The sequence below is a fragment of the Mizuhopecten yessoensis genome, unplaced genomic scaffold (genome assembly GCF_002113885.1).
Source record: "Mizuhopecten yessoensis strain PY_sf001 unplaced genomic scaffold, ASM211388v2 scaffold6863, whole genome shotgun sequence".
NCBI classification, from domain to species: Eukaryota; Metazoa; Mollusca; class Bivalvia; order Pectinida; family Pectinidae; genus Mizuhopecten; species Mizuhopecten yessoensis.
Window position 1 is genome coordinate 226629 of NW_018406762.1, and position 12888 is coordinate 239516.

Here is a 12888-nt window from a genome sequence, read left to right on the forward strand (position 1 = left end):
TCTTTGTGTTACAGATTACTCATGCGATTCCGACCGAAAAATATGTATGGAGTAATTTACGACCTGGGAAAGAAGTTTGGTTGCGACTTTGAAGAAGCGATGGATTTGTTTATATCGGCAAAGAACAAAGGCTTGACCGTTATTGGTGTATGGTGAGTGACATACAAACAAATATTATATTGTATAACTTAAATACAAATAAGTTCGGAATTTAAATACGGCTTACTTTTTTTCAATTCTTATTTATTAATTCTAACGGTCTCTATCAAGATTAATTTCTGGATGTTAAATTTCATAATAATATGAATTCATTGTTTTTAGTTTTCATGTTGGTAGTAACTGTCTTACTTTCAACGCATTTGCTTCGGCAATCAAAGAAGCTCCGAGGATATTTGACATAGGTCTACAGATCGGCTTTGATATGAAGGTCCTGGACATTGGAGGTGGATACCGAGGGAGAGATGTTGAACGACCGACTATAGAAGAAGTATGTTATATAGTAACAGAAGAAATATTAACCGGCTAACCGGCATTTATTCCATCAATTAGGTAACAAATACTTTTCATTTCATGATGACATCTTTTGACGTCAATGGTCAATTGCGTTCACAACCGCATATTCATCTGTACAAAACATTATATTATTATTATTACATCAAAACGAAAGTAGAATGAATAAAGTTTAGCGCAACAATGCTAAAATGTTAAAGAAACAAAAATAAAGCTTCCAGCTCTATTGATGGATGTTTTACATATTATACCGGTCACGTGATATCTATGTTATTAATTGTTTTAATTTGTGTTTACGTACAGAATGCAGAGGTTATAAACCAGTTCCTTGATGCTTATTTCCCTGAAGCAGGTGGAGTCAAAATAATTGCTGAATCAGGACGTTACCTTGTAGAAACTGCTGTCAGTGCTGCAGCCAATATCATACGCCGGAGGCTTATCTATGATAATGGTTTGTGCAAAGTTGTTAATGTCTGACATTTGCTTGTTGTTGAGTACATATGTTTTGCTTGCATGAACTTTGACCTCTTTGTTGCGAATAAAATAAACGAACATACACACTAATTATATTTTTTGCATTTGCACTTTCTGTCGAATGTCTCTTTATATAACATTACCAATCATCTTTTTGTCTGGTTGTTTTGTTTGGTTTGGTTTTAGTATGTTATTGTTTTTATTTTTAAAATTGTTATTGCATTTTTCTTTCCTTTGTTAATTTTCGATGTTCACTTTAAATGTTTCTAAACTGTGATAGTTTTGTACGTTATTAGAATAAATCAGAGATTGGTGTTAATCAGGTCAGTCTATCATTATAAAATGTTCTTGGTTAAAGGTCGGTTAGTCATGTCAAATTGGTTCATAAGTTACTTGACACCAAACTCACCTGAATATTATGTTCAAGTTTTTGAGATTCATTAAATATTTGTTTTACTGATTTATACCCGTTTCTTTACCTGACCCTTTTCTACGTGTTTTACAGTAAGCAGAATTTCAAAAAATAACAGATAAATTATCTGCTACTAAGAGTGTTTACAGGAAATTAAAATTTATTAATTATACATGGCTTTATTTGCTTGCTTTTCCAGATAAAACCAGTATTGAACAGGTTATGTACAACATTAATGACGGAGCGTATGGAACCTTTACGTGGGTAAAAGAAGTCACGGAGGTGTTTGTAATGTCACCAGTTCTTAACAAGGTACATCTCCTTACATAGAGGACATAGTTTATTATACCTTCGCAGTGATGTTAATGGATACATATCAATTAATTATAAAGTTTTAAGATTCCGTCTTTTTAGCATTTTTAAGTTTCGATAAATATTTAAGTAGAGAAGTTATCGAAACAATTCCTGATGAAACCTGTTATAGTTTTTATGTTCTTTATATAAAATCAAGATTTGAGAACTGAGTGCGAATTCGAAGTAAAAATGATAAAAAATATTTTGATAAACCTTCCATGACTTACTATTGAAATGTTGGTCTGACAACAGAACGATGCGATACCATCTTATTGACTTAAATGTAGCATCATTGTTGTGGGAGCAATATGCAGTGTGCTGCCGCCTATCTATAACCCTTTGAACCACTTAGTTTTGCATACGGCACGATGTCTTTTTCAAGATGCCTTCAACATTTCGGCTCCACTTACTTTCTACTGCTGATTTTACCTGAGTGTGATTTTTTTTCTGAGATTAAATTTTACGTAGGGAGTGTTCTATGGTGAAATTAATCATTTTGATGAACAAAACATTAAATATCTTTAAAAAACGTTTTCAGAAATCAAAGAATATTGCACAAAAATGGAATAATAATATCTTCTAAATTATGGAAATAAACATTCTTCAACTTATATTTTGATACATTTGCACATGTATGTTTCCTTAAAAATGGATCATATTTTGTTACATATAATAAAATCTTTTTACATCACATTAAGACAAGATTTGAACATGATTTAAATATCAGAAGAGCAGTTTCGAAAGCATTGTTCAGTTAGAAACCGTATAAGTTTTGTTAAGTTGGCAAAGAAGGGGAACACGTTGTTTTGACAAAACCTTAAAGGGAACTTGATAAACTAGGGCAAAACTTCGTTTATGTTGTCTTAAGGCGAGTACAGAGAAACACCACAGCACGGCGTGGGGTCCAACATGTTGTGGCACTGATTGCTTAGCAACAGTCATGCCACTACCACTGATGGAGGTCGGAGAGTGGGTACATATCAGTTACGCCGGATCCTACTCGTTTAGCTGCAGTACCAACTTTAACAGCAAGCCACATCCTAAGCTTTATTACTTCTGTTCAAGTGACAAGTGGTTCGTAATAAGTATGTTTCTTGGCAAATTCTTTTTATGATATCGATAAAACATTATTTCATTTCAGTAATAATTACCATAACTTTAGTATGCATATACAATACCTACACCCATCTTTGTAGACCAAAAACAAAAGATTCAAATATCCCTAGCTCCCTACCGTGACGTAACCCATATCTCGACGACAGAGCCACGGAGTGATCTCCCTTCCTCTTCCTTTTATGGCGCCTGCTGCCTGCTGACGCCCGGAGCTTGCTTCATTTCAAAACTTTGTTTTGTCGATTTGGTTCGAGTGTTAACTCAATTTTTTGCGCAATTTGTGTGCCTTATACCCATCTGCCCTTGTTAATACAATTAATTATTGTTGAAAAATAATTTTGTGCCTTTTACGGCCGGTTATTTACTCCACGTGTGCCGGTGGTGTGCCACGGTCCGCCATTATCGTGGGTTAATTTCCGACCTCTGTTTATTTCGGTAACGGTTGCTTGTTTCGGCAAACGTTATTTATTTTAACCGTTTTCTGATTTATAATACCGGTGAAATTCTTTCTACGTTGCGTACTTTGTACTATCGTATTTTATCATTTTTTCACGTGTTTAGCTGGTTGTAAATTTTTGTTTACTTTCGCTTTTGAGGGTATGTCTCGGTCGGGACAGCGACCAGGTAGAGCTCATGGGTGTTCCCATTTCTTTGTGGAACGGGACCCTCATGATGCTTGTCCCAGGTGTCGTCCTTGCAGTGAGGTTTCGCCTTGTGAACCTTGTTCACAGACTAAATATCAGGACAAGGACTTCATTGTTACAAAGCTACCCTCAACTTACCGTAAGAGAGATTCGTCTGTTTCTTCCGGTAAGCGAGGGAAGCAGAGAGGTAGGGGTCGTGCCAGCAGCTCTCTGGGGTCTGGTGGTACTGTCTCTGTTCCTGTCACGGGGGTCTCGCTTAGGCGAGTCCCTCTCGTGCGCAGGGGGTGGCCCTTCCTGTCCAGGAACTCCCTGGAGTAGGGGAGGGGCAGCCCGACCCTGGCTTGGCATAGCCAAGGGTCGAATTGGCAGGAAACGCCCGTAAGCTTTCGCGCTTGCCTTCGGGTAGGAACTACCGGCCGCCGGTCACCGACTCTGTTAGTGATCCCGGCATTCCAGGTGGGCCTGTTCTTTCGGGTTCAGGTCCTGGTGTAACTACAGACTTTCTTTCGGGATTGTCTGTGTCTACCGGGATTAGTGACGCGCAGATCACTAATCCCGGCACCTATGCTGGTCAGGCTTACCCTCCCGGTCAGTTACCCGGACCCGGTCCTATTAGGTCCGGTCCTGAGTTTCATTCTTCCGGGAACCTGGGGGGTTTGTGTTTGCTGGACAGGGGTTTTTCCCCTGGCTTAGGGTATACGGGTGCCTTGGGCCACCCTTACCAACCTGCGGATTGTTTTGGGTTGCGGCAGCATCCCGGCAGTTACTGGCTTAGCCCGTACATGTCCGGCTTCCACCTGGAGGGAGTGGCGGTCCACCTTCGTCCTTTGGGCAGTGNGGCCAGCCCGAGTCTCAGGCAGGCCAGTTTGGCCAGTTCTGGGGTCACTCCCAGCCCGCGGGACCTTTCCCTTATCCTCTGGGATATGGGTTTAAGCCCATGGCATTTCCGTCGTGGAATCCTTTGGGTTTGGTCTCTCCCTCGCGGAGACGTGTTAGCAGTTCTGTTGACCCCCCCCTCCCCAACATTCTGCTACTTCGGGGGCCTTATCGGCTGGTCCTAAGAAGGTGTGTCGGACCTTTAGGACTTCTGCCACTCGAGCAGGCTCGTTGGTCTCTGGGTCCTAGGGTAGGGTTTTGGCTACTTAGCCTTAACCTACAACCACGGCCGTTAGGCGCCCGTTGTCAGTATTATGTGACCGGGTGGGACGTCCTGCTGGGTGTCTTCGGCAGTATGTTTCAGTGAGGTAGCACTATAAAGTCGGCATCAGTTCCGCGCTATCACAAGGAGACAAACACGAACATATCGCAGCCTCCCAAAATACACACACATACACTACACGCATGCATGTTGCACACAAGGGAGGTCGTCCTTAAATGACTTTAGCTGTTAATATGACGTTAAACAAAATCAAACAAACAAACAAACAAACAAGGCGCACTGCACCTAAACGCTAGTACGGGGAGCCTTCTCTCGAGTTGGCTTTTGGTCTGGATGGTGTGGAGGCTATGGACGTTGAGGGCGCGGGTATGGCAGAGACGATGCTGTTGTTCATCTTTCACCTGGTTGCTCGGATATAGACGCTGGTCTTTCCGAGTCGTCTGATGACGGTCCTCAGGAGGGCTTGCCCTCAGAGGAGGACTTCCAGGATGAGGGTGACCCTGAGACTGCTGAGGTTGAGGAAGTTTGCCCACCACCTTCGGCGTCATCTGTCCCCGAGTCCACCACCCAAGGGCGCGGTCGAGGAGGTTCCTATGTCGGGATGCACTCCCTGGTTCTACTCCAGAATGTTTCTGGTTCGGAAGAAGTCCGGGGCGTGGCGTCCCATCATAGATCTAAGTGCCTTCATCAAGCACGTAGATTCTCCTCACTTCAAGATAGAGACTCCTCGGGGTATTATCGCCTCCGTGAGAGAGGGAATGTGAGCGAATTCAGTAGATCTGAAGGACGCCTACTTCCACATCCCCATCAAGAAGTCTTCCAGTTCTGGGCCATGCCGTTCGGGCTCACGACTGCACCTTTGATTTTCACCAAGCTGCTGCAGGTGGTCGTGGGATTCCTGCACTCTCGAGGAAGCTTGCTGCGTCATGGGCCCTCCTCAATGGGTCCCCCTTTCAGGAGGTCAGGTCCGCGGCTTTCTGGCTACCTTCACGGATTTTTATCTCCGGTCCTTGGCTTCTCATTCTGATTGATTGTATTCCCTTGGACCGGTGGTGGTTGCTCAGTCTGTGGCTGTTCCTCCACAGTAATTCAGTGATTTTAAATAGTATGCTATCAGGCACCACGGTCGTACACCTGCTCGTTTCACGGGGAGGTTTTCCCTTTTTAAATTATTTTCGAGGCTTTATTAGGGGAGTTCCTTGAACCTTTTCCCTACCTTTAGCATGTCTCGAGTTTGTTCCGTCAGCCTGGTCTGCCTGGATTCGAAGCCTCTACTACGGTAAAACGAATTCGCATACTAAAGTTATGGTAATTATTACTGAAATAAAATTGAGGTTTTTGAAGTAAAACCAATTTTCATGATGTAATACTTACCATAACTTTATGGAGTCCCACCCTGTATTCTTCCCCTTTCCTTCTCATCCCGGCTGCCTTTAGGCTCCATAAAAGGGGGTTTGAGGAAGGGAGATCACTCCGTGGCTCTGTCGTCGAGATATGGGTTACGTCACGGTAGGGAGGTAGGGATATTTGAATCTTTTGTTTTTGGTCTACATAGATGGGTGTAGGTATTGAATATGCATACTAAAGTTATGGTAAGTATTACATCATGAAAATTGGTTTTACTTCAAAAACCTCAATTCAATAAACATTGTTGTTTTATTAAAATTTATGAAAATAATCAATTAATAAATCCACTGGTTTTAGTTTATCAGATTTTGATTTCAATTTTTTCATCAACAATTATGAAACAACATATTTCAACTTTTATTAGTCACTATTGTTGGCCCAGGTGTTAGCACGCGTTGGTTTGGTAGGGTTCCTTATGTGGGAGTAAACCAGCGTACCTGGAGAGAACCTTCCTGAGCTCGTGGGTTTTCTTCGGGTACTCCGGTTTCCTCCTACATTATGACCCCCTGTGCTAACAGCCGGGCCGACAAAAGAAATGGCAAAAGCTGAAATAACTAGTTTCAAATTGCTGTAAATTACAAAAGTTTATATTTTATATCGAATGTACAATAGGACCTCTTTAGTTAATAGATCTTTGAAGATAATCAGTATCTGTTGATACCAGATCACCAACAGCGTTTGTGTAGACAGGTAAGTGATGGTTCTTACGTTGACAATGGATTTATGTGATCTTGTTGATCTGTTATCTTATTGCAAAGAAAAAAACGTAAACGTTGCAGTTGAAATTCAGTCCCATATGTTACGTTACTATGCTCTTTGAATAATAACATCAACGTGATATATTCAAATTGATGATATTAAGTTTAGATCAGAAATAACTACTGGCAATGGCATCAGTTAAGTTTCTTACTTCCAATACGTGCACTGTTGTAAATGTTATACCATCCTTTTGTTTGGAATAAATTTAAGCCAAACGATCGATTTTATACGGTCTTCTATAAGACATTAATACCAGAAAAAATAACATTGTCAAATACACGGAGTTTGGGGACACGGTAGTCTAGTGGTAGGACGCCGGGCTCGTGGCTAAATGGTTGCGAGTACGAGTTACGGCAGGGCACTGTGTTGTATCTTTGAGCAAGATACTTTACTCCGCTTGTTCCAGTCTACTCATCTGTAAATGAGTACGTGGTTGGGTAGTGCTAGAATTGTAGAATGCTAGCGGTGAGCGCCTAAATGGCTGCACCAGCTGTATGCTCCCCAGGGAGTTAAAAAATATATTGGCTGGTTGCAAAGGCCCTATAACCACGGATCATAATTTGTGAACCGCTTTGAGACGACAAACGAACTAGGTTGTGATAAAGCGGTGTATAAGAACCTCGAATTATTATTATTATTAATTAAATAGTAGTTTTCTATGAATAAAATCTTTCAATGATTTTTTATTTATTTTTGCATATGTATGTCCGACTGGGGATAATAACCATGTTTTCTGACTTGCTGAACCGACATTTGTACCAAGTATGATATAAATTGTTTTACAGTGAGAAAGATTCCCAATTGTGACACCCTCCAATTTAACCTGCGCTCAAATACTCTGGATAACTTATTTAATTCATTTAGGTCTATTCATGTAATGCTATTCTGGATAAAGAAAGATTTAAAATGTTCAGTATTATTGTGACGAGACTGAATGAAGAAAAACACGAGTAATCGATGCCCCTAGGATTTTGTGATACTGCTTTCTCTAGCCTCTTCCATAACAGTCACGGCGCTTCCTCACATCATTGTATTATATCTCATCAACTTAATGGTTTATAAACATCTGTTATCTGAAACGTTTTCTGCGTTACCTGTAAAATAAACAAAACAATACAATTAGTTGTCAGAATTAAAAAAAAAATAACTTTACTTGAATGTTTATTTTGATTGTTACGCTATGTAAAAATGTGATACTTAGCTCCTTCCGAGGTCGACGAGAGGCAATGTACCCTTGACCTGAGTACAGGTAAATATTTGCACTGTATCTGCATACAATTACGTATAGGTCTTACAATGTAAATACACAAAGATAAACAGATAGATAAACAAATATAAATATATTCAGCTAAGAAATTGGAACTCGCTTAAACATATCAGTACCATTGTTAAGCATTGTAACTAAGTACTGGAAACTGGTCCTTTCCTGTCATGACTGTAGTTGTTTATGAAAAGAAAGCCATACATTTTGGTACGTTTATAAAAAAAAATGAAATGCAATCAACAACAGTGTTCTGAGTGTAAACAAAGTCAGTGGAGCTAGATCGGGATTCGAACCATGTACTTTATTAACCAAATTTGACAATGTAAGGTTTGTAACATTAGACATGTGTTCACGCCCTGTCAGTCAGCAGTCAAAACTATTTCCCCGATGAGTTTGAATTGTCTGACGTCGACCAGCTAGGGAAACAGTTATGAATACATGCAACGTTTGTTCTGCTGAACGAGTCAAAGAATTCAATTAACTTAAACAACGTTTCCTTAATACTATATTTGCCACATTTAAACCTAGCGAATGCAGCGGTAGTCGAACATCCTGCATATATCGTCATGGTCATCAGAATGCTTGAAAATTAGGTGGGTTCGATTTAATGTACATGTATATCGGACGTGATCAGCCAAGCAATCCTAGTTAATCACGAAACTAGTTAACAGTGGTAAAGAAGCGAACACCATGTTATCACGTGAGGCAGCAAAATTCGTGTGTTACGTTTAGCAATTTTAGAAGAAAAACAGTGCTTAATATACAATTATATAGAGTCAGATAGCAATTAACAACGTTTTTAATGTCCGTATTATACTTTTCCAACTTTTTTAACATATGAAAGGTGTATGCATTTTGTATCAGGACGATGATTTTCAAATATAAAAAAACAAAACTGAAATATAAGGCTCATTTATGTCGACTGGAAGTATTTAAGCCTCGGATCATATACATGTCATCATTCAGCTTCCTTGTGAAATAAAGGCTGAAAGGAAAATGGATCGTACAAAAATGGTAAATATTTCTTACTTCAGTTTTGCAAAAAAGTTCGCCGGATAATCAATGTCAAGAAAAATACTATCTATACATTATCAACAGGAAACACCGACCTACATTGCTACTCACGCATTATCTAACCAGTTAAATGAAAAATAAAAATATTACATATGTAACACGAAGTTCTTTAAAAAAAATTAGCAATGGCTTCATAGACAAAGAAAATCATATACCCTTATTCAAACCTTCATCAAAATCATAGATAAGCTTGCGTCCAATGATCCGTGACCTGCGCTGACAGCAGTTTCTACAAGGTAGCGTCCGAGTTCGGCGATAATACTTAAACCTTCTACAAATATTTATTTATCGCAAAATATATAACACACGTGACACAAGGTGTTTTTTTTATTAAATTTATACGGATACAAGTTATCATCTACAAGCTAAAAGCAAACAGGACACAGATCCATACATATAGAATGGAAAATTGAACAAAATATACATATAATTCAAATTCAAATTAATTAATTTTTCATTTTACGATCACTTTGATCCTAGTGAGAGTTGTCTTCCTTGAAAACAATCGTAAATATCTGCAGAGGGATAATATGTACACAATGACAGTTATCTCTGTTTATATATAACAAAAAAGATGGGAAAAAAATCAGATTTATGATATCAAAACTATCAATTTATTGTTCTTTTTGGAACCAAATTAATCTAAGTCATGTGCACTTTTGATATCATTCCACAGTCCGCTAACGCAAGGTATATTTACATGTCAGGTACAAATGTGACCAGAGGCTATGGCATGGTATGCCGTTCTCGCGTGCACTCACAATATAGAAATGACGAAACGCTGTACATGCACATTTCGTTCGAGATAATTGAGTCCGAGCTGTACTTTTTCCGGAAGTTCGTCACGAAAATGGACACTGATGACGATGTATGGAGCAACCTTAAACCAAACTCGAAATTTGTAGAACTCTTTAAATATCCTATCCAACAAATATCCCAGTAACGACATGTATAAGACAATCCGAGTTATTTTCTGTCCTTAGTGTGTTATTTACATGTAAATAAAATTTTAGTTAGTTTCATAATTTTCTTGCTAGCTTTACGTATAAGATTATTGCGGCCCTTTTGATAGGATGTGCTTGCTGATCATAAGTAATGAAGCGTGCCCGTTGGCTTGCACAGCTGCTATGCTGTTCTTTAATCCTGTTTGCTTATACTGTTTTTTATCATATCAGTGCTTGAAAATGATCAATCGTGAAAGAAGTAAAATTGCAGGAGCGCGTATGAATGACATTATCCAACAAGTGTTACAGGAAGACATTGATTCGGACGAGGATTACCAAGATTCATTTTAAGAAGCTCCCGGCGATAGAGCAAGGGCGGACAACGAAGTTAAAGTAGCACCAAAAAGTAGTTCCGAAACAGTGTAGCCGTTTTCTCTTTATCTGAGTTTTTAATGTCAGTTGGAATAAGCTGGATCACCTTTCTTGGCATCATAATTGACACTTTAATTTGACTTTCAGTCTGCCGGAATCAAAACTGGAGGAATTCAGGGTCTTGCTACTCTCGTTCTGTTAACGTAAACGTGAAAGCGTACGACAAATGCAGTCGCTTCGTGGGAAATCAATTTGGGCCCGTGCTGTTATAAAAGGGGGTTGAATTTTCTTGCGACGTATGATTGATATGATTTCTCCTAATGCCAAAGGATCATTAAAAGTGTTATTGTCGGAATCTTTCTTTGCCGACTTAGACTGGTTGATTCAATTTCTAACAATCTTCAATGGAACAGTGTTTTTCCTGGACGAAAGGCCGATTACAGAACTACAGACGGATACATGTACTGTTAGTGGAGGTAGTTACTACTGTGGAGATTATTTTTATACTAACAGGATTCTGGATTTACCATATGCTGCTGCTGAGCACATCAATGTGAAAGAAACCGTGTATGTAGTGTTATCAGCACTCCGTTGGGGCTCCTTATTGACAACATGACAACAAAATGTGTAATCAATAAGGGTTCATCGAAAAATGTTACAAAGGTGAATTTTCTTCGCATTTTATTCTTGGTGTCGGCCTACTATAACTTTGCTACATGGCAATGTGATGATGTGATTGCGGATAGTGCGTCTAGACTCCATGAACCAGGTCAATTAATACGTCTTTATGATTATGTGAATAACAATTATGAAAACTTTGATGTAGGTGACCTTTTTAGTCACATGTCTCCCATGTTAATCTTACTCAGGTGGTACTCTGGTGTGTGGCGAAAGGGACATAAAAATCGATAACTCACTTGCTCGACAAGGGATGGCTAAATCCACGTTGAATACATGCAATACTCACCTCCGGACTTACCAGAATGTGTGGGCTTCACATGCGAGTCCTGATTGTCTTACCATAGGGTTATATGCTGCCTATCTAGCAGACGTAAAACACTTTCAATCAGTATCCTTAAAGATTTACATAAATATTGTGGTCTATACTTTACAAATCCCAGGGTTTATCAGACCCTATTTTAACGTGCTGGAGAAATCGCTATTTATTGACTGAAGTGAAGCGTGAACTTGGTATGGCATAGTGGTGTAAAATATCCCAAACATTTTGTTAAAAATGCTTTATTACCTTGATATGTCATGTAAAAATAACATGGTATTTTGGGAAGCATGCCTTTTTATGCTGCTGTCCCAAAAAAATTTAACAACCACGCAATTTCGAGCCTGTCCCAGTAAAGTAATCCTACCTTGGCTTCATTATCACCCCCTTTGTCCATACTCAGCCATAGAAAATTCCCCCCAGCCCACCCCAGCAGGTCCCTTTTTTGTGTTGTCTTCGGGTGCTCGTAGGAAGTATGTTGTTTTCCTCAAGGGTTTTCGACTCGTGTTCAGTGCCCTGGGATTTGACCCTTCCAATTTTGGTGGTCACTCCTTTCGTAGGGGGCCAGCCGCTTTGGCTGATGCTTCGTCCATTTCAGAAAGTCAGATCCAATTACTGGGTATGTGATCCAATGATTGTAATAGGAGGTACCTGGATTCCTAGCTGCTCTTCCTTTCAACGTGACTTAAACTATGGGTTTGAATCTCAATCTGTAATTTGTTGATACTCACTTTTGCCAACTAATTCCAGTCTCCACCATTCCTGGTCTTTATCAACTCCCCCCTCATCCCCCTTTTGGTCTACTCTCCATTTCTCCTCTCATCCGCTCTCTTGTATATATTTTTGGGTTTGGGCCTCTAAAGTTTCACAATTGGTTACAAAGTAGAACACTGTCATTGTCAAACAGTGTATGCATACGTTTTTAAGACCTTTTTATTAAATGTGTTTAAATGCACACTGTAATGTTTCAGTGCATTTGCACATTGGTTTGTAGAGATTAATTTCTAGGTGTACTATAACAGCAAACTATCTCCTTATTTTAGCCGTGCTTTATTTTCTAAATACTAACAACTGTGGTAAAGCGTTTTTCACAAGATTAAGTCAAATGTCGCGATAATAATCACGACTCGTAAGAATTCTATAACATCAAGGTTCAGAACTGGTTCTTGAATTGTCGTTCTGAATAAAATATCACTTTACCGTTACGTTTTTGTCCCGATGATAGGAATCCCTTTCCCACTGCATTGTTTTTATCCTATATACAGTTACCTCCCCTTTAGTCCGTTTGTATATCACAATATCAAATTTGGGCCAGGAGACTTCCGCTGACAAGGTAGCTCAGTCGGTTGGACCGAAAGAACAACATTCTGAATTCCAGAATTTGAAACCTAGTCAGGCCCCACTG

General features: G+C 39.5%; 2 protein-coding genes across 2 annotated transcripts in view; both read left to right on the forward strand.

The window, feature by feature from the left end:
- Positions 1-12888, forward strand: part of LOC110452741 (ornithine decarboxylase-like) — an 87614-nt gene that overhangs the window by 48258 nt on the left and 26468 nt on the right. Inside the window, exon 9 of the mRNA XM_021501390.1 lies at positions 1596-1708. Within this exon, the coding sequence (XP_021357065.1) occupies positions 1596-1708 (113 nt within the window). The remainder of the gene's footprint in view (positions 1-1595; positions 1709-12888) is intronic.
- LOC110452745 (ornithine decarboxylase 1-like) lies at positions 35-902 on the forward strand. The gene is made up of 3 exons (XM_021501397.1): positions 35-152; positions 322-487; positions 860-902. The coding sequence occupies exons 1-3, from the start codon at positions 43-45 to the stop codon at positions 875-877; spliced, it is 294 nt and encodes a 97-aa protein (XP_021357072.1). The 5' UTR covers positions 35-42; the 3' UTR covers positions 878-902.

Coding starts and splice junctions, on each gene's coding strand:
- LOC110452745 (XM_021501397.1), top strand. CDS start 43: ATGTATGGAGTAATTTACGACCTGGGAAAGAAGTTTGGTTGCGACTTT. Junction 153..321: donor TTGACCGTTATTGGTGTATG/GTGAGTGACATA, acceptor CATTGTTTTTAG/TTTTCATGTTGGTAGTAACT.